Source organism: Fopius arisanus, unplaced genomic scaffold (assembly GCF_000806365.1).
Source record: "Fopius arisanus strain USDA-PBARC FA_bdor unplaced genomic scaffold, ASM80636v1 scaffold00012, whole genome shotgun sequence".
Lineage (NCBI taxonomy): Eukaryota > Metazoa > Arthropoda > Insecta > Hymenoptera > Braconidae > Fopius > Fopius arisanus.
Window position 1 is genome coordinate 282,391 of NW_011887751.1, and position 22,251 is coordinate 304,641.

The following is a 22,251-nucleotide window of genomic DNA, read 5'->3' on the forward strand; positions in this document are numbered from 1 at the left end:
AAAATATGCACTTTTATGTTTTCCAGCGCTCCAAACAGAAAAATGCAAATATCTCGGCTCCTATGGGTCCTAGAGCAAAATCCTTGAAATTTGGGTCCCCCCTAGACTCTTCACCCCCGCCTGGAAAACGATTCTCCATCATTTGAACCCCACTGGAGTCCAAAATATGCACTTTTTTTTTCCAGCGTTCCAAAACGAAAAATGCAAATATCTCGGTTCCTATGGGTCCTAGAGCAAAATCCTTGAAATTTGGGCCCCCCCTAGACTCTTCACCCCCGCCTGGAAAACGATTCTCCATCATTTAAACCCTACTGGAGTCCAAAATATGCACTTTTTTTTCCAGCGTTCCAAAACGAAAAATGCAAATATCTCGGTTCCTATGAGCAAAATCCTTGAAATGTGGGCCCCCCCCCCTAGACTCTTCAACCCCGCTTGGAAAGCGATTCTCCATCATTTAAACTCTACTGGACTCCAAAATATCCATTTTGAAAATTTCTACTTTTGATTTTCCAAATTTCTTGTAAATATGTTTGGACATTTTTATTTTTATATTTATCTTTTATTTCTATTTTTTTTATTGCGGCAAAAAATCGAGGGAAAAATAAACACAGACAATTATGTTTTATAAAAAATCGATTTATTCATTTATTGCATAGGTTTTACACATTACATTATTTATACAGGGATATAGCAGTGAATTTCAATTACATTTGTTGAAAATTGTGATTACAAGTCGATTTGTTTAATTGTTTATTAAGTAGCGAATGTCACTCGTTCATTCCTGGCTATAGAGATGCCCAGTGATTCAATGAGTTCAATTATAATTTGGAATTATGATGAATTTTTAATAGGCGTGAAAGCTCAATGATTCCCTCATCCCCATGCACTCCACTTCGTCGATCTTCAGGGTGTTGACCTTGACGTTTATGTCTTCTTCGACTTGAATTTGAGTCTTCAGGAGGTACCGCAGAGCTGCCTGTGTCTGTAATAAATAAATAAATCATTAAAAATCGTTCATTCATTCTAGAATTCAATGAGTTAATTATTCTGAATTTTTCAGAAGCGCCAGAAACTTTCTTATTAAAAAAAATTGAAAAATACCAAGAGCTTTCATTATGTTTTTCAAATTAATTAATTATTGGAAAATTGCCGTTTTTTTGGAGTTTAATATTTGAAATTTGTACCTCGTGGAGGGTTTGCTGCAATTGAGTGACAGAATCAGAAAGATCTGCACATTCAGACAGGAGTTGTCTCTCAACAGCATCAGCTGTCCTCTCCAGCTGAGGACGTCGACACCTGTTGCCCAATCGCGTGTGATTCAGGGCGATGAAGCCCTCCTTCTCAGCAATCATCTTCTGGAGTCGAGCGATATTCATCGTCATGTCATTGGCCTTCTCAATTATCTAAACAAATTCCACAAATAAATTTTAAAATCACCATTAAAATTACTAACATAAAAAATATATTATATTATACTACAGCCTTCCATATTTTTGTGACGTTAAAGGAGTCGTTGGATAGGATTTGGATTATGTAGGAAGGAAAGCAGGATAAGTCTGGATATAATTTTTACAAAAAAAAAAACTGAAAAAATGGATAGTCCAGTCCGGGATTTGAACCCGAGACCTTCCGATTATGCATCTGGTGCTTTCCCAACTGAGCTAATAATTTCGATTAATTGTTGTATTATTAAGAAAATTAAATACCTTTGAGTGTTGCGACTCGAGTTCCATTTTTGCCTCTTTCGTTTCTCTGATTCTCTGCTGGAAGGCATCATTGGTGGTGGTGATTTGATCATTGAGATCATTGGTGATCTCCCGGAGAATTGTATCGACGTAATTGCGCAATAATTTACTGCTGTTCAATTCCTTCTTGCCGTCGGTGATTAATTCATTCGAGAGAATTTCCCATTCTTGCATCGTGAGAGTTCTGCAATAATAAAAATAAATAACATACATAAATATTTCTTTGACTTCATCCACTTCGAAAAGTCTTCTAACAATTATAATTATGAATTCAACAGACTAAATAATATGATATTTTTATTATTATCCATAATTGAATATTAAAATTGTTTAGATAATAATAAAAAAAAAATACATACGACGAATCGAGTGACGACGTCCCATGATAAATCGAAAGATTCATACTGGTCTCCCTGATATTCAAATTTTCCCGCTCGACGATGAAATTCTGGTGTTTGTCCTGAAGATTTCGATCGACGGAGTACAAAATGGATTTCAAAGCCCTGATTTCCTCAGATGTTTCCTCCAGAGTACGAGTGAACGTCGTCTCCGCACCGTGGATGACCTTGAGCTCCATCCGTAGCTGTTTGTCGACTTCATCGAGAGTTAAATCAATGCCTCGACGATGTTCCCTGAAAAAAAAACCATTTCAATTTATTATATCACTGGGTAATTAATTAATTGAAGGACTGAATGAAAAAAAAAATACCTGGAGATGAGACAATTCTCGCAGATGACAGCTGCATTCCTCCTGACTGACGCCAGGGCATCGGTGATCCGGGATTTGTACGCGAAGAGGCTGTCGACCTCCAGGACAATCTTCTTCCGAGCCCGAAGTAGCTCGTCCCTGCAGAATTTAATATTCTCACTCTGTCCCTCCAATTCGCGATCCGTTGCCAATTTATTTCTCCTCGTCTTCTCGTTGGTCATGTCGCAGAGACGATGTGACTCCTCAATTAAACTCTCGACTAATTCGCAGTTGGTGGTGCACGCCCTGTGCCTAAACGAAAAAATTAATTAACAAATAAAAAAAAAAGAAACTTCACCTGAATTTTCAAGATCAAAATATTAATCAATGATTTTCAATTACCTTTCTTGATTATTGAGGGACCATTCGCTCATGGTGAATCTCGGAGGGGGTGGTGGAATAATCTCCACCCCCTGTACCCTCTTATCCCCCCAATTAGCCATTTCTCAATTTTATTCACCGGAAAATTCTTGGACTAAAAATAAATCGGCAAAAATTGCGTCGACGACAGGAGCTGCAAAAATATCAGCAATAGCCCCGAACGTATCACTATGGTAACCCCCCACAGAGATAAAAATAACCCACCGAGACATTTAAATTGCTGTTTCTATTTGAAATTATTCCTATAACTATGGTACAAACAAATAACTACAAATAGTTAAACAATTCTGAGCAATATCTTCCAAATTCATTGGTAAATAATGTAATTACTGATATTGTCACTGGAAACACTTATCTAAATAATGAATATAAATAAATACTTTGTTCGTTTCAACAGATATATAAACAATCATGTTAATTCTAGTTATCGTTAAAAAATAACTGACTATTAAAACGAGCAATCTGTCAATTAAACATGAATCATTTACAAAAGTTTAACCATTTACTTTTTTTCAATGACAATAACAAGGTGAAACATGACTCGAAGAATCTATACACAATTTCAATAAATGGATAATAAATCTCTTGGATCATGCAGTTAATGATTTTTAACTAATTAATTAAGTAATTAACACCAACAATTTTTTAATGATTACAATCACAATTGAAATTCATTAATAAACCGTTGGAGGTGATAATTTTATAACTTTTCTCATAACTAAAAATTATTTGTCAATTTTACTGAATAATATGTGTAAAAAAAAATGCCCGTGAACGCGCATTCACCAACAAATTTTCTCCAATAAATGGTGTGCATCATTAATAACATTGATTTGTTAATAATATATGTCAACAAATAATCATTGAATCATATTTACCACATAAATACGTTCAATAAAAAAGTGACAGATAGATTTGGATGGTACAATACCTGGTATACATGTTTCATATACATAGATGTATATTTAACGTCAGTCGAGAGAAGAAAAATCCCTTGACTCCCGTTTCTTCCAAATTAGTGATTGAACCCAATGAATGAAAAAAAAAATCCGTCCAAAAATTCCGATAACTCTACCATTAGCGCCTTTTTGATAAACACTCTCCTAATTTTAACGAATGAATCTTGAAATTCACTGATTACTTTCACACTTCAAATCTTTTTTTTCTCTCCGCAACCATTCCCACTGAGCTCAACGAAGGATAAATTGAGTTCTGATATCCCAGGATCGGAGTTGGCGGAAGACTTCTGCAAATTCGGCCAGACCATCGCACGGATGGCGATCTCATCAGCTCTGGAATAACAAAATATACAATGAATTCCCAAAGCCCCAGCCCCCAAGTCCCCAACCAAAAAAAAAAACCAAAAAAAAATCCCCTCCATCAATTTCTCGTTATCATCCAATTTATATCGATTATTATGACACAAAAAATTGTTTCCCTGATTAAAACGAAAATTCATTACCACCACCAGTTGCTAAATAATTCCCAGCATCGATAATCTATACCTTGATATCGATGTTGATGACTGGTCCTCGGTTTAATGCTATCCCATCGATACTGTGCACTTGTCGACTGTTCCCCAGTATTTTTCAATAATTGTGCATTGCTGATTCTTATGGTCTGTTGTGCGATGGCTTCAGTGCATTTATCTCTTTTACAAGCAGTCTCCGGACTACTATGATAGGGTGAATATGTGGATTTCGATATGACTGTGAGCGCTTCCCCATGCTGTTAGTGAAAATGATACGAGAAAAAAAAAAAAAAAAGAACAACACACAAATTGCAAAAAATAGTAAAAAAAATCATAAGAGTGTGACGTGTGAATGAAGAAAATTACTGAAGAGATCGTCAGTCAGATTATCCAACAATTAATGTTAATTATTGATGGACAATTACAAGATTTACCTTCAACTGGTGTTGAAGTCTGTGAATCTCCTCCCTCTGCTCAGCAATTCCACCCTCATTCGCCTCCAGCACGAGATGAGCTCGCAGCTGTTTATTCCTCGCATCAAGCTGGATTATGTGTTGCTTAGCTTGAGCCACTTGTTTTGTCAGAGAACCCACTTTTTCCTCCAGAGCCGCTGACTCCACGCACTTCGACGAGTATTTCGCCGAGAGAGAGAGAATCTCTTGCTTTATTTCCTCCATTTCTTCCCTGAAATTTATATTTATTATCAAAACAAGGGGAATGTTGTAATAATTATTCTATTTGCATCATAAAAAATATTTATGATGTAGAATAAATAAATAGTACACGTGAAAAATCCACTCACTCATGTTCTCTATGAAGTAATCCGATATCCTCTCTAGCCTGCATCTGCTTGATAAATTCCTGCTTGAACTTGGTAATCTCCTTCTTGACCTCGTGCTCATGTGCCTTCCTCATGGCATCAAGAGCAGCTAGTGTTGCCTGAGTCTCTTCAGAGAGCGCCTGCTCCTTCTCCACCCTGAGGCTCTCAAGCTCCTGTCGGTGTTTCTCCTCCATCTCAGCGATAATTCGCCGATGAGAATTCTCCATTGCCATGAGCCCCTTCTCACACAGCGCCCTCAACTGCTTGATCTCCTCCTTGTACCGCCTCCTGGTCTCAACATCAGTATCAAGCTCAGCACTGATAGATCTCTGATAGGCGGCCCTGAGCTCATTGATATGAGCCGAGTGCTCAGAATCCATAAAATTCAATCTCTGCTCCAACTTCCTGGCCCGTTCCCTCAAACTAGCTGCCTCATGCTCGTACTGAGACGACAGTGAACTCCTCTGGCTCTCCATCTCACTCTTCATCTCCATCATATCCTTCTCCTGGCTCATCTTCAAGAGCATCAATTCCTCCTTATGCTCCACATTAATGCACTTTATTGATTTTTGAAGTGCATCGCACTGTTTGCACGCAAAATTCTTTATAAAATCATTGAGCACCTGAATATGCTCTCGGAGCTCTCGACACTTTTTATAAATTCCCGCCCAATCGTTGGGCTTATGAAATTTAACAGACGACAGCGCTCCCTCGCCATTGGCTCTCAACTTATCCCTCAGGGATTCCCCCAATTCCTTCAAATCGTTCTCCAAATACAGAAGAGACTGCTCGATCGTTCCAAATTCCTTGGAGCCCCTGTTTCTCTCACCTTTTGACTCCCTCAGACCTCTCTCAGAGTTCGAGATGTCCAGGAAGTCCTGAGGCGCCACAGGCTTCTCAATCTTGTCTCCACTGAACACCAGAGGGAGACCTTCAAACGTAAAAATGTCTTTAGACTCTTTCCCTCCGATTCCTTCTTCACCACCCATCAGAATTGATATCCTGGCGTCGACGAGAGCCTTCTGAGCAACAATCCCCGCGTATTCAGCCAGGAGTGCCCTAGAGTCCCCGACCTCTACACGCTCATTGCCATTTTCCACAGCTTCATTGTACATCGACCTGATCTCCTGGACAGACATCTCCATCTCCCGACGCAGCTCAATCCTCACTCGGTCACACCAATCCTCGAGAGCCACCCCCTCAGGCTCCAGATCCAGACTGACGTCAGTCGAACTGCTCTCATAAATCTGAGCACAGCGTACCATAAAATGAGACACCTCCACCTGAACCATCTCCTTGTCAATGATTTCCTGAGCTAGTGCCCAAACATCTCGAATTCTCTCGTCATCCAGCATTGACTTGAGAGATTTTTGAGAATCCAGGGATTCACCTGCCAATGCCACTGCCAACTCCATGAACCTCGTCCCCTTGTACTTCTGCATCAGCACGTCCACCTGCTTCTGCTGCTGCAACAGGAATTCCCTCAACTCCACGAATTCCTGTGACTTATCAGTCCTCTCTTTTCGTCTCTTCTCGAGAACATTCGTCAGGTAGAGTGAATAATCAACACCCTGAAGGCTCTGACTTCTCTTGGAGGTTCCATCGACCTTAGCCTTGAGTGCTGATATCAATTGACTAGTCTCAACCAATTCCCCCAAGTACCCACTCCGACCAATAGACAACCCCATCACCGCAGACTTCAGTTGTCTAATCACCAGGAACTCATAAGCAACTCTCTCACCCAGTAACCGCTGTTTCTCCCGTTCATTGAGATCACCACTGTCCTGAAGCTGTCGTCGACGACTGGTGAGCACCATCAGCTGATCAGTGAGTGCCTTCTCAAATTTGGAAACAGCATCTCGTATTAATTGAGAAGAAGGTGCCTCCTTAACACTCTGGACATTGAGCTCGAAACAGGAATCGAGGATGTGATCGACCTCTCGAACACACCTCTCAGCCTTCTCCTCGATCTGACTCGATCGCAAACACTTCTCCAAGCATCTCTTCGACTTTCCCACAGCCCTCTCCAGCTTCTTCAATCTCATCAGGATCTCCACAGAGACTTCACAATTAGAACTGAGATCGCTGTTTTCACTCGAGTCCTTGTCCCCATCGCTCTGACTCTCCCTCTCAACCCCAGCGATTTTTCTCTCGAGTGTCGTAAGTCGAATGAGAACTTTCATGGGTTCTGAGCTAGTGGCACTGTCCAATGACTTTCGCCTGAGCCTCGTCCTCTCAACGCCCCTGTCCCTCTTCTCCTTCTTAACACACCCAGACAATCCCAACACCTGACTCTTCTCCATAGCCATCACCCTGTTCTCCAGCTCCATCAACTTGTCCTCGACCTCTTGAGAAATGGAGAACGACTCTCTACCCTTGAGAGACAGCGATCGCCTCTTGTCCCTACCCTCAGTCTTCGTGATCTTCTGCTTGAGCTGTCGCATTTGCTTTTCACTTGTTGCCAATTTATTCGTCAAATCCTGAATTCTCGCTGCCATGAGCTGCACCTGCGCCTGATTAGTCTCCATTATTCTCTGATTGTCCTGACCATGAGCGAATAATTCGAGCTCAGCTGCATCCTGAGCAGCATGGGCCTCTCTGAGTTCCTTCCTCATAGCCCTGATCTCGAGGATGGCTTTCTCAAATCTGCCCCTTAACTCGTCGAACTCCTCCATTATTCGCTCCTTATCGAAACCACTGAGATCGATATCGAGATCGATATTGGTCAAATCACTGAGAGAATCGAAGCTCTTACCCCGCTCTCGAGACACCGACAAGCTGTTCTTTCCCTCCAGCTCTCTAATTCTCTCATAGATCCTGTCATTCTCCTCAATTCCCTGGGACAATTTGTCACTCAACAGGCTGATCTCCTTCTGGAGGCACTCGACGGTCAAATGACTCGAGGACAACTCCTTCGACAGGGCCTCACACCTCTCAGTGGTCTCCCTGAGAATCGCCTCAGTCTCCAGCAATTTACACTCGATCACATCCTTCTCCCTGGTGATGAGCTTCTTCATCTTGTCAAAATCCTCCACGTCCTTCATCCGCTGCTGCTCCATCCTCTGCACTGTACTCATCAGCTCCTCAACACGATTCTCCCTGTTGGCAGCATCACCACGATATTGCCTGAGCCTCGACAGCTCCATCTCGGCATTCGACAACTCAGACCTGGTTGCGTGATACTGCGACTTGAGGCTCGCCAATTCGTTCTTCTGACGATCAATTATCACCAGAAGACTACCCGGATGATCCGTCTGGGCTAGTTGATCTTTCAGTATCGTCACCTGACTCTCCAGCAATTCGACAATCAGTGGTGTCTCATTTGGTGTATCGTGTTGATCCTCTTCGAGCTCACAGCACGCCATCATGAGATCGTCAGAGTGTACGCTGTCGAGGGTGCTATGACGTGAGCTAGGTGGTGAACTCCTGGTGCGTTTGTACACACGTGTACGTGAATTGGAACGCGAACGGGCCTTGACGCGTGACAAGGCCGTACGTGTGAGAGGTGGTGATGGGGGTAACTCAGACCACTCCAGGGTCGATACGTCAGACCAGTTGTTAACCTTCAGTGGCCAGTCACGGTTTCTCAGGGGTGGGGTCACTGGTATCTCTGACCAATCACCTGATTCACGTCTACCACCCTCTGATGCTGTTCTGTACTCCTCGTCCGAGGAGAAGAGCACGGAACGCGGGGTCAGGGTCACTGATGATTGTATCACTGAATCACCCTCCCGCTCGTTCATAGATCTGGGGGATTCCCAGGATATTTCATTGCTTTTGGGAATTACGGAATGATAATCGCGCTTTTATTATATAAATAAATTCATTGGGTACTCACACTGTTGGTGACTGACTCTTACTCGGATCTTGCTGTTGATTACCGTGACACAGGAGACCATCCACGATAACGTCATCGGTATCCAGGAGATTAGCTGCACGACGAATAGCTGACACCCAGCTCGATCGTATACCAGCTGTTACCGCGGAAAATACAGTTGTCCCTCGACCGTCCCACGTCTGCAACATTCAATAATTGAGTGTTGAATTAGTTTATTAAATTGGTGAAAATAAATATTCAGCATAATTCTACGATAAAAATTTGAAAAAAAAAAAATTGCAGACCGGGGGTTCGAACCTGCGACCTTCTGATTACGCGCCGGGCGCTCACCCAATTGAGCTATCCGACTCCATCAATACTACATAATTTTTTTCCGCCTAATATATTTACTTGCCGCTAGTAAATCAACATAAATACCCCCATAAGAGATGGTAATGCAAGATATATTTATTTGTAGTCAGTAAATATATCAGGGAGAATTTTCAATTTTTCCGTATTATACATTTTTCATGTATATTTTTTCATTTCAGATTTCTTGTACATATCGAGGTCCGCCGCCCTTACGACAACAATTTTTCATAGAAGATGAGGAATTAATCCTGTTAATTAATTAGTTTATTCTTTCATATCGTCCTAGGGCATATCATTCGCGAATCGAATGATCAGAAAAGAATGAAATACCAGGAAAATCTATTTTATCGTTTTGACCAGTTCTCTTTTATCTCAGCTCTAACTAGCTGCTCCGTTAAAATCATGCAGAGGATTGCTCTCCCGTTAGCAAGTGCTCACGAGAATAAAAAAATAATATGCAGTACAAAGTTATAATTACCACTGTTTGAAATCCATAATTTCTCGCCACTTGCACCGGTAATACAGCTGTAACGGTATTCAGATCTATCACACCATCCATGATACCTGGAGTTGAAAATTAAGAAAAAAAATTGAATGTAATTTGATATTGCAGTGGAAAAGAGGAAGAAGAGAAAGAGGAATAACAAAAAGAAAAGAGAAAAGAGAATGAAATACTTCGGAATAAATGAGAGAAAAATCGATTTTCAGAGAGGAGTCGATAGATCATTCGATCATATGATTAATTTTTAAATTATGATAGCAAACCCGCACAAAATGGCGTCCAACTTTCCCCAAATGGCGATTTTTTTCTCAAAAATTCCGGAAATATAAAAAAATAAATGTATAAAAAAAAAATAGAATTCAATCGCCAAAAAAATTGATATCTCCGATTTTTGGATTAATGAATTTAAATTGAAATAATTTACCTTTATCCTCGGTGGTGGGATCTCTGTAGTACATGAGTCCACACCCACGAAGAACAAACCAGTGCTTGCTCCACTCATTGTTGAGCCCCTGCTTCATCAGCCACCCCTTCTTGATATTCAGAAGATCCTCAGCAGGCAGATCAACTCGCAATTCCGATATAGGTGAATACCTGATACCAGATATATCGAGGCCACAACCATCAGGATCACCCCTGACGAGTTTATCCTGGTGAGTGTTGACGTTATCGACTACATCACGCGTCGGCTCCGAATTTCTCGATTTTGCTCGACGTATCCGAGGCTGAGTCAGCGACACAGCAATATCACGCAATTTACCCTCACGCTCACGCTCGTGCTCCAATAAAATTCTTCTGCACGCCTCATCATCTGGAATTATCAAATAATTCATATAAAAAATATAAAAATACTGTGGATTATGATATTCAAACAATTCGATCCCAAAAGATCCTTCAATCCCTTTTTCCCTTCAAACACGCGATATTTAGCAAAAGTATTTTTAGATACATAATATAAATCAGATATATAATACAAATCAATATTGATAACAGAATAGATAAATCGAATTGATGATTGGACCGACTGATTAATTTCGGCGGTTCGTTGAATCGTTATCGATCGATTTGTTTATGAATTTTATGAGACAGTAATTGAAATAAAAATGGAGAATTTAATAACCGCAGCGAATCCTTTAGGAAGTGCTGATTCATGTAAATATCGGGGAGATGGGGTGCGCTAAATCGCTGAGTCTGATGATGCCGTTATGATTTAACGAGTGTCAGATTCACTCGAAAATAGACCACTAGATTTTTTTTTATCGATCCTCAAGAGCATGAAATCATCCCTGGAATTTTATGGGATTTATTTTAATAATGCGGTCAACAAATTTTCCATTTTCATCTCCATTTCCATTTTTCCCTTATCCACACCCTCTACGATTTTTAAATCCCAAAAAGCATTCCGTCTCATCAAAAATATTGAAATATGACGCGTAAATAATTTCCCCACGCCAGATTGATTCCCCAAATATTGAGTAACACTCAGGCCTTGATCGTCACAAAATAAATATTACGATTTCGCCACTCGTCCGATAACGATGAATCACCACAATAAATAAATCCCCTAGAAATTCCCTCGCAATAAAATTCCGATAATTCCACTCCGAGAATCCGACTAGAATCCCAACAAAAATTCATTCCCCGCCTGACTCAATCATAAATAATTCTAAAACTATTGATTCAACAAATAAAATACCGCAATGTTCTATTTCACTGAGTAAATCGTTAGAAAAAGCTGAAGGACATCAAAAAAACGTGATATTTTGACATCTCGATATTGCGTAATAAATTATTACGCGTGTCCCTGATGAATTAACGAGTAAACCCCTCCCTGAGTAATAAAAACCAATAAAAAATCATGAAAATAACAAAAAATAAAAGAGAAAAAATCACCAACTGACCCAGTTTTTCCGGTGTATCAATGCCAGTTGATGGTCTCTCAGTCTGCTGACTCATTCGCCGTCTTGCTTTATCCTCGGCGCGTAATTTATCCCGCGTTGGTGGTGATGCAGAGCTAGCTGGATGATCCAGATAAGATCTGGTCTCATTGGTACCAGTCAGAGCACTGGCTTTCTCAGAATTGACAACACCAGTTGATGTACCAACACTACCACCCGATCTCTGAACAATACCACCATTGACTGCTACCGATTGTCCACCAGGATAATTAAAAACACTTCCATTATCGATACCAGAATTTCTCACTGGTGATACAACATTGCCTCTTGTTAATCCATTATCACTGACGCATGATATCGATGGAGTTCGGGTTACTGGCGCTTGGTATTGATCATTTGATGAACCAGTTGATGAGTGATTTGACACATCACCAGACCAACCTGTACCTCGGCTCTCTGAACGACAGCTGTTGAATCGCGGTCGCAGGGGATCCGGTGTGTTGCTTCTTATTGCTGATGACACCTGCAGGATAGTCGTTTGCCCACCAGGAAATGTTGCGTTTCTCTTGTGTCTTCCCTGCAATTAGAGATTATTTTTTTTTAATCATCTGCAGGGGATCCGGAAACCACTGATGAGCCACATCCTCCGGTGATGGGTCTATTATTTAGGGATGATAGTGTTCAAAGTAGTGCAATTATAATTTATGAATATTATCCTTAGAAATTGAATTAAATTTTCTAATTATGAATTTCGCGATTTATGTACCTGAATTATTCTATTTTAACAGAGTAATTGAATTGGAATTGAAAAAATAATTATTTGAAATCACGCCGCCATATTGAAACCCCTGGCAACGACGAGAGGGGATTCCCAAGTAAGAGTGCGCCACTGACATGACGCTTTCACCACCTCGCGTTTTCAAAGAGCAATTAAAAGAGTTCGTAATCTTCAAATAAATTTCACGTCGATTCATTCTGTTTCTACCGAGTGAACAATTTTTTAGAGCCATTTTTCAACGATTTCGGTGACACATTGGCTTATAATTTCCCCTTTATCTCCAATCCCATTAAACTCCCCTATTATTAAAAGTTCAACTACAAATGCAATCGATATTTCATTGAACTATTGGCATATGCGTAATAAGGTAATAGAAGGTGAAACCGTGGGTTAAACTAAAAAGGCGATGCTCTGTTTATAAAATGATCGTGCAATATACGTACACCGCCTTGGCCTCCTAACGCTGTCACCTTTCTTCACAATTACATATATTCCCCCAGGGACACTAAATACGACATTTGACACACGTGTGGTAGATTATTTTTATTTTTTCACCATCTAAACAGAACACCAGTCACGCAATTCAAAGGCGTAAGTATGAATGCGCAAATGGTGTTTGTACTTTCTACGTTGACGGGTGTATGTAGAAACCAGTAGAATGTTTATCAGGGATTATTTTCACAACAGCGATCTCAATTGAGGTTTGAAATGCTGAGGGGTCGGGGCATTCATGTAAGACATGTCAATTATAGACAGGATGTACGTTGAAATTGTTGAGATTATTTCCCCTCGTTTGCAGTCATCTAGATCTCTTCAATTTATTCGTATGATAAAATTCATACTCAAAAACATGCGCTTGCTCTAACTTTTACGATAATTTTATTGAAGTCTCGATGGAATTTTATTAGGAAATATTTGTCCGTCCGCCATTCGCCGGATAAAAATCTTTTTTTTTATTTCTACGCTCCAGGATTAATTACGATATCGATATTTTTTACGCGAACTCGATGATTTTATGGGGATACGTTTTGTTTTTTTTAATAAACAATTTGGGTATTTACCTTATTCCTGGAGTAAACTTGCAGGACATCTCCCCACCATCTTGTCTCCTCTCGACAAGTTCCTTTGATAAATGTCACACCGTCGGGTGACGTAATGGCGAGGCTGTTGGGATGGCCTGTTACATCGTCAGCTGCAGCTACTTCCAGAACTCGTGTCATGTCAATTCTCGCTTGTGGTACAGTCTCCGGCTGGAACATTCAATTTTTCAATTTTTCAATTTATCAATTTTTCAATTTTTCAATTTTTCAATTTATCAATTTTGCAATTTATCAATTTATCAATTTTTTAAGGAAATGATTAACAATGTTCAACGCTGAATATCTCTGGATAGAAGAATGATATAAAAAAAAATAAAAATATCACATCTGGGCGATTGAAAGGGCTTTTCGATGGATTTTATTTTTTATTTTTATCACTGCTGATTCGCGAAATATCCGCTGCAGAATATTGAAGGAAAATTGCCAATTTTCATGGAAATTGTTAACCATTTTTAATATTGAATATCTCTGAATCAAAAAATGATATCAAAAAAAGAAAAAATACGAAATCTGGGCAATGAAAAGGGCATCCCGATCCATTTTACCCTCTATTTTTATCATCGTTAATTCGCGAGATATCGGATACTAAATATTGCAGGAAAAAGTCAATTTTCCCGAAAATTTTTAGCGATTTTCAAAGCTGAATCTGAAGCTGAAATTTCTATCTCACGATAGAAAAATTATATCGAAAAGAAGAAACATCAAACAAGATGATAAATACCGCGAGTCAGTATTTTTTGATAACGCTGAGGTGTCAGATGCTTCATTATCGAGGGATTACGACAAGCCCAGTGGCACTGCCAAGTGTGTCATGTTTAATGAATTAATTAAGGGCAGTTATCGTTCACTTACGTGTTCATCTAGTGAATATGTCAGCTCTCCATCATCGTACAGCACGAACCACCTTCGCTGCCACCTCTGCAACAAGATTATAATATTTTCTTCATTTATTTTCATCCACATGATTTCCCATTTATTCTATTTTCACGTATGCAATGATAAATTCCCCAATTCCCTATCAATTATTCCTCATAAATATTATTATAATTATTCCTCATCCTTATTATCCTTAAAATTAAAGTACAAACACAAAACTGAAGTTCGCCCGAGTCGAAATATCTCGAAACGTGTACAACTGACTCCTCATTGGTCAACTTGAACCGCCAAGTTCAAATTCGGCGCACGATAATGCGCAGTAGGTCTCGTCCTCATTATGAAAGTTAAAACACAAAAATGAAGTTCGCCCGAATCGAAATATCTCGAAACGCGTAGGACTGATTGTCATTGGTCGAGTCGAACCGCCAAATTCAAATTCGGTGCACAGAATGCGCAGTAGGTCTCGCATATAATTAATGAATTATTTTTGATTACTCGCAACGTCTGGTGGACCTTTTGGAAAATGGAATGTCTCATCGCGACAAGAGACAGTGGCACGTGTTAAAATCCGCCGTTCTCCGCACTTTTAACACAATATACTATTATGTACTCTGGTAAGTCCTCCAAAATGCCACCGGATAGCATTCTCATTATGAAACTTTCACCGAGACCCGCAAGGACTCCTCTCGCAGTGGAAGTGAAACTTTTATAATTTTCTAACAAAATCCCCGATTTTCAGGTGAAATTAAAAAAAAAATGCTCTAGCGTCACGCCCCAAATGATACCCTCCCATCCCCCAGGAGTTTCCGATCCCCGGAGTCGACGTAAAAAATTGACATTCCAAAAAACCAACACTAGATTGAATTTCAATTAAACTTCCCGTCATTCCCGCCATTTCCGCCATTTTCACTCGCCCTTAACTGAATATTCAATCAGACTCATCAATGTTTCATCAGTTTCATGAGTTCCTCCCCATTTTAATAATCATTACCACTGAATTATAATTGGAAATAGATCTGTCCAATAGTTTCCATCAGCTCATAAATTTCTTCTGCCCAACATAATGCGCAGTAATAAAATGTCAATGAGTGAATGATTGATTAAATTGAGGCGGAAATGAAAAGGGACAGTGTCAAGAGAGGATATCAACTAGTTGGTGAGGAAAATGGTGGATTTAGCTGTAGTATCAACTGAGTTACTCCCTGAAACTGGTAGTGAGGTTTATAAACCTCTGCCTATCATGAATGTGTTGGTGCTGTCTCGGTTCGTTGACCGCGACTGGAATGCACGGCATAACCTACCGTAACACTGTGCCTCGATAGGATACATACTGTGTACATACCCTATGTATATACGTATGTACCTCAACAAGGCATACCAACATCGATCCACCTGTGGATACGACACACCAACTCTAAACAGCCCATTTAAAAATCAATTCCCCTATTTTTCAGGTTAAATCTAGGTGAATTGATCATTAGTGGGTCAAATCGATGGGTTAAAAATCATCGTAGATATCTTTCTCTCTGTATATTTATTGTAACGGTAGATGGCTAATAGTGGTATGACCTGCGCGCGCATGTAGGTGGGTCTCAGCCTCTGCGTCTCACTCCCTTAAGAGACAGGTTCAACGCTCAGGCTTCAGTCATGAGAACAGTTATTTACAATTCAATACAACTATCAGGTATTCACGAGAATGGAATTATCACTGACTTCGTTATTTCGGGGATCCAGTCAATGATTTTTCATTTTTTCACTGTCATTGCCCGAGGGGAAATTTTAAATCAGATCATGGATTGACATCAAGCTGGGGTTAGGTACGGTCAGGCATGGAAAGCCCCTTTTTTTATAGGATTTTTCACCCATCATCCTAATCATTTCCCTTTTAAAAAAAGGATATAACGCTTTTTGTCAGATAAAAGATAAAAAAATATTTAAAGTTCAAGTTATAAAATATAAATACAAAAAAAATATTTATAATCAATATTAGACTGATTAAAAATATTTTATATATATATGTACATATATATATAGTCTTTTGTAATTAAACAAATTTTTTTTTATATATTATTATATTTTAAAAATCAGAAAAATGATCATTTTTATGAGAGACATTTTTTTCAATTCTTTTTTGTTTTTTTTTTATATAAAATTTATTTTGTTTTTTTTATTTTGATCGCGGAAAATTAATATTCGCTCATTTGTCAATGAATCAATTAAATTTTTGAAAACTTTAATAGTCAATCCGCCGCACCTGGTATAAGACCCGGGAATGATCGAATCGATTATATCGAAAATATCGAAGTACGTAACAGCGGCGTGTCATTGGCGGGCGGATTGCGCGGGAAATTCGAATGAACATAACCGAAAACGCAATACCTGATCTCAAATCGGATTAATATCTGGTCAGTAGCTGAGTTCAATTTCCACTCGAATAATCCATCGAGAAATCAGTGAATAATTTTTTTTTCGTGCCACGAATCAATTTTGTTAATTGAAAAAAATTGCTAGGGAATTTTTTTCCGGGAGAGGGTCGACCCTTGCCAATCTAATGTTACGTAAGGAATACCGTGAGAAATGACATCGTTATCGGTGATCAATGCATTAATTTCAGCCACAATATCCCGACTCCTACCAACGCAATTGACGATATTTTCTCACCAATAGTAGAAAAGGTCGATAATTTACAGATTGTTGTGCTCGTCCCTCTCCCGTTTATGTAACGAGAAATCTCCGTGCATAAAATCATCAATATCGCGATGTCCTTTTCCCCCCACTCTATTTTTCTCAATTTTTAACCTCCAATTTCTATTTATATTTTCCATAAATCCTAACATAACCACCAAATTTCTGTCTTAATAAAAGAAATATGAAAAAATTTAATTTACAATTTACTTTTTTTCAATATATTAAAGGAGAGGCTAGAGATATTGTATCGTTTGAAAATTGGCGATTATCAAATAATAATTTTTTAGATTTCATTGTGAAACTATCGATATACCATGCGAGACCGATTATCTGGTGATTTTTACTCTGTCATCGAATTAAAGATAGGAAATAATAATCTGCAAACGTTTTGCCAGGCACTAAAAGTATAAAAAAACAGAGAAAAGAAATCGATCTCGAAATATATCGAATTATCTCGAAATATCTCGAATGACCGTAAGGGTAACCCCCGTACGACAAAACCTACCCGCCACCGCGCCATGGTGTCAAAATTTCAAACATTTCGAATGAATCCACGTATTGCGCACGCGCGGACCATCCCGCCCGATATTTAAACTAAAAACTAAAAACCAATTCGATTTATAAAAAAAAAAAGAAAAAAAGAAATTCATTCAATTTATTTTTCAACGCAAATTTTTAATCGTGAGATTCAAATGAAATAAACTTCCTCCGACAAAAATAAATCATTCCTCCGGATGCGTGACTTTCACATCGCCTCTATTTTCCATTCCCAATGTGTACTTCCTGTGTCACCCCTTCCAAAAATAGAATATTGATTGATCCGAGTGTTAAAAGACTGACGAAATTTCAAAATAGATTAACCAAACTGGTCACGATGTAATCGGGTTAATTCAAGTTAGAGCAACAATTGCTGCGAGAGAAACTAGCGGTCTTTAAAAGGGAGAAGACGCTTTCTACTCCGAAGCATGTCGCGAAAATTCAATGGTTTTTCAATTGAAATGCACGAGGGGGTGGGGGTGAGGGGGAGTGAAGAGGGGTACGAGGGGGGGATCGGTCTCGATGATTCAAAACGGCCAATAAATCATTTTCACCGACAATTGAATGGAGTAGGTGTAAAGGTGCCTGTGCGAGGTAAGTCATCGCGTGTTGTATATTATTTTAGAAACCCAGTAATCATGGAGCGAGATAAAAGTGGAGGGAGATATACAACTGGAGACAGGAATATTATCCCATCGATGCTGGCTTTTTGATGCGCGCGCCGCAATGCAATCGGCAAGGGAAAGTTACTTCAGGTCGTGTGAAAAAGCCTTCTTCATCAATTTTTTAACTTTATCCCATGGAAATATTTTATTCTTGCCATCTAACGGATCGGTCTCTACCCGTTTTCAATTTTTTTTAAGCAAATTTTTATGACGTCTTCAAATTCCACGATCAAACGTTCTAACGACACGCGGGAAAAATTCCGTTGCCTGAATTCTCAGTCGAAAAAAAAATAGAAATACTTGCAAGATGGGTGAAAAAAATTGTTCACTCCACCGGAATACGCAGTCAAAAATTGAGAATGATCCGAAGAGAGTAAATAATTAAAACAATTGTTTAAAAATGCGAGGTGGAGGGACCGCCATTTTAAAAAACCTTGAGGACATGGGGAGAGGGAAATCCAAACAAGATGGCGACACGATATCTCATTGATCAATTAAAATTGTTTATATCCCCATAAATCGATAATTTAATTTTTTTTAAACTGATTAAAAAATTTATTGAGAAACGATTCGCGATTTTTAAAATTTTTTTTAGATATTCTGTTGAAGATTTGGATATTTTCCCATGGAAAGAAAGCTACTATCCTCTGAATAGAATTTCGATCGACTGAGAATGCGCCCAACATCCGGTGGAAGTGAAACCTAACAGTTCTGCTATAAATTATTACCAACTGATTATTAACTCGGTTAGCAATATTTATAAAAGTGCTCGGTCTATCTAGGGGTATGATTTCGTGTACCAGTTTATCAAGTTTGTGGAGAAGAGGAGAAAAGTGAAAGAGTGCGTGGCACAGACTGTGAGATTTCTGTGAAATTTCTAGGCAACGCCTTTCTACTTCTTTCATTATGAAGAAATAATGATTGGAATTGTTCACCTGTCACTTGAGTTACGTGAAGGGAACATTTTTACTGAGATGACGACCACAAATTTTTTCCAACGAATTTTCCTGCATTTTTTTTTTCAGTGCACGTACTCTAAAGATAAATCACTCGTACTCTCGTAACCCGTTTCATGAAGTTTGAGGGTCATACGAGAATAACTAGGTGAATGATATTTTTGCAAAGTCTTTGCCGATATTTTAAATATTTATAATATATTTATCCGTGACGATGGAATTGCGCATGATCGTGTCCCTCCAAGGACTTTACCCCCATAAATATCGATCTATCTCGATAACTACTGACTTGAGGAAGAAATATGAAAAAATCTTTTTCATCGGAAATTTCATGGACTACAAATTAGGTTTGATGACTTTTTTCCTGCAAGTCGATGGTTCTCGAGATAAATGAGTAGTTGTCTCCCCTGGCGCAGTTTCACGCATTTTCAAATGAAAAAATAGAAAATGCGATTGTTATAAATATTATTGCACTTACTTTAGTTCGATTGAGAGGATTCGAGAAGTCCCAGCCAGGTGCGACGAAGAGGTAGCCATATTTGGATATTTTTCTCGTAGCCTGAAACGAGAAAAAAAAATAAATCTTTAAAGATGCTGTAGAAAAAATTAAATGAAAAATTGAGGGAAATAAATTTCTCTGACCAGTGGTTAAATTATCATCTTTGTTTTTCGATAATCTCGAGTTATCGAGGCAGTTTTTAATTAATTACAAGAACTTCAAACGGTATTGCAATGGATCTCTCAACAGTAACAACCGATTATATTGACTCGCCCACTTCATGCTCCGATTAGTTAATAGCTTGCACGGACCCACATTGCCGTTAATTGAATTAATAATGCAGACTGCTCGTTAGTAAATCCACGAGACAAGACGCTAACAACTACCCCAATTATCCCCTCCTCCAATAAAAAAAAAAAAAAAATGGAATTCTCCAATGAAGAATTTCTCGATTACTTCATCAATTTAATAAGAAATTGTTTTAAAAAATTCCCATTTAAAAACTCCAAAGAGAAAAAATCCAGAGATCTCCAAGAAGTCTTGGGAAAATAGTAGGTGAATATTAATGTATCAATTAAAAAATTTTCCAAATTTTCTAGTCACGTAAAATTGTAAAGAAAAGCGAAATGGGTCAGACTATCGATGTCGCGAGTAAAGACACACCTATTGAAGAAAGTTTTGAAAGCCGAGTGTGGAGATTATTTGATCGACAATGCTTGAGAAAATACCTAGCTTGACCCCAACCAATGATAGATTAATCCCATGGATATGAATTTCAGATAAAATGATAGATTAAATAGAAATAAAAAGACTGCATGGCACCTAGACCTCCAAGACCTCTGAAATTCTCCCTTTTCCTCGAAAACCCTCACCCCCATGAAAAAATCCAAAAAGACCTTTTCCCTCCAAAATTTGATTACCTCCAAAAAAGTCCTCTACCATTTCCGCCTCAAACCAATGGTTCTCGATAAATCAATGAATTTTTATGAGCTACTAGAATTTTCTCATGGGAATCATAACTTTTTCACGCGATTAGTCGTAATTACCGTAATTAATCGTGGATTATTACTCAATTTCCTGCGAGGCTTTCCCAGAGGTTTAAACTGTCAATAGAGATCATCATCACTGAGGGAAAGGAAGCGAAAAAAATACGGCGTGTAATTGAGTTAATGCAGAAGCCAATGGCATGCAGACAAACACAAAGAAGTTTCAAGTGTAATCGCATAATAGAATCTCGTCGCATTATGCATTACCACATGTAACGTATGTGAGAAGAGGAACGAGCGAAGGGACATGACAATTTTCCATCGACTCGTATTGGTTTAGCGAAGCCAAAGGGATTTAATAAAATACGTTTTACACCTGAACTATTGAGACATCATTTCACTCTGAGATCACCTCAAAAATCGAAAAATCTGATAAAACGATAAAAAACCCTTTTGACACTAACAAATTAAATAAATAAATAATCAGTAAGCAATGTGTGATTGCAAGGGCTGAATATCGAATTAAATAAATTTTTTTTCAATCAACAAATTGAAATTTTTATCAAATCATCAATTATTATTTTGTTGTTCACGAAAAATCAAATTTGTAATTAGTATTAATTAAAATAATTTATAAACATATTTGTCGACCTCAACCAACGAGTGATAATTCTTGTCCATAATGATTTCTGAATTTTTTTCTTAGATTTTGTAGTTAAAAAAAAAATTGAAAAATTTTGAAAAAAAATTTTTTCCTACTCCTTTAATTATGAAAAAAAAAATTTTTGAAAAAAAATTTTTTCCTACTCCTTTAATTATGACAAACCCGAAAATTCGAAAATCTTTTTCTCCTCCAATATAAAGAAAAAGCAATAAATTATTTATCCTGTAAACGTCAGATAATTTTTTTTTTTAAAGAAAAAATTGAAGAGTCTTGTACTATTTTTTATAATCACGAGAACATGTGGGAGAGGACAAGTGAGTGTTTGAAGCGTGAATTGCAACATATCGCTATTGCTTGATGGTAGCAATGGAGACAGCTGTTGTACGCAGTCACGACTTGCAGGCACCACAAGTTACTCCCGACAAGTGCGCATCACGAACCTGATTTAAACTCACGCGAGAAAGGAGAACCCGACTCTCATATATATGTAATACCATAGCTTGAACTTTGCAACTCCATTCTGCATCAATATTTAACAATGAAAACTCGACTCAAACTATCCCTTCCCTTTTCCCTTTTAAAAAAAAGCATGTAACGTTTTTTGTCAGCTTTTTTTGGCGCTATGCATATCAAAATATATCTATATAATATGATATATATATATATATATATAATATATACATATATAAATAATATATATAAATTATATTAATTTTTTTTTATATAAAAAATTTTTAGACTTTTTTCT

General features: G+C 38.3%; 2 protein-coding genes across 3 annotated transcripts in view; both read right to left on the bottom strand.

The window, feature by feature from the left end:
* Positions 1–683: 683 nt before the first annotated feature.
* Positions 684–3,500, bottom strand: LOC105262978 (tektin-1). Its single transcript, XM_011298905.1, has 6 exons — positions 2,836–3,500; positions 2,455–2,745; positions 2,105–2,377; positions 1,707–1,929; positions 1,185–1,403; positions 684–982 (listed from the first exon to the last, which is right to left on the bottom strand). The coding sequence occupies exons 1-6, from the start codon at positions 2,934–2,936 to the stop codon at positions 845–847; spliced, it is 1,245 nt and encodes a 414-aa protein (XP_011297207.1). The 5' UTR covers positions 2,937–3,500; the 3' UTR covers positions 684–844.
* A 67-nt stretch (positions 3,501–3,567) lies between these two features.
* Positions 3,568–22,251, bottom strand: part of osp (outspread) — a 29,885-nt gene continuing 11,201 nt past the window's right edge. The window contains exons 2-12 of one of the 2 annotated variants that reach the window (XM_011298906.1): positions 19,833–19,913; positions 14,485–14,550; positions 13,594–13,782; positions 11,758–12,331; positions 10,281–10,667; positions 9,833–9,918; positions 9,004–9,182; positions 5,148–8,912; positions 4,780–5,029; positions 4,380–4,602; positions 3,568–4,166 (exon numbers count right to left, since the gene is read on the bottom strand). In XM_011298906.1, the coding sequence (XP_011297208.1) occupies positions 4,018–4,166; positions 4,380–4,602; positions 4,780–5,029; positions 5,148–8,912; positions 9,004–9,182; positions 9,833–9,918; positions 10,281–10,667; positions 11,758–12,331; positions 13,594–13,782; positions 14,485–14,550; positions 19,833–19,913 (5,949 nt within the window). In that variant the 3' untranslated portion in view covers positions 3,568–4,017. The remainder of the gene's footprint in view (positions 4,167–4,379; positions 4,603–4,779; positions 5,030–5,147; positions 8,913–9,003; positions 9,183–9,832; positions 9,919–10,280; positions 10,668–11,757; positions 12,332–13,593; positions 13,783–14,484; positions 14,551–19,832; positions 19,914–22,251) is intronic. The other variant, XM_011298907.1, reaches the window with a different exon arrangement.

Bases quoted from the DNA above. Each gene is read 5' to 3' on its own strand.
- LOC105262978 (XM_011298905.1), bottom strand. From the start codon at position 2,936: ATGGCTAATTGGGGGGATAAGAGGGTACAGGGGGTGGAGATTATTCCA. The intron at 1,930-2,104 runs GTATGTATTTTT...TTATTATTGCAG, and splicing joins ACGTCGTCACTCGATTCGTC to AACTCTCACGATGCAAGAAT. The intron at 983-1,184 runs GTACAAATTTCA...TATTTATTACAG, and splicing joins TGCAGCAAACCCTCCACGAG to ACACAGGCAGCTCTGCGGTA.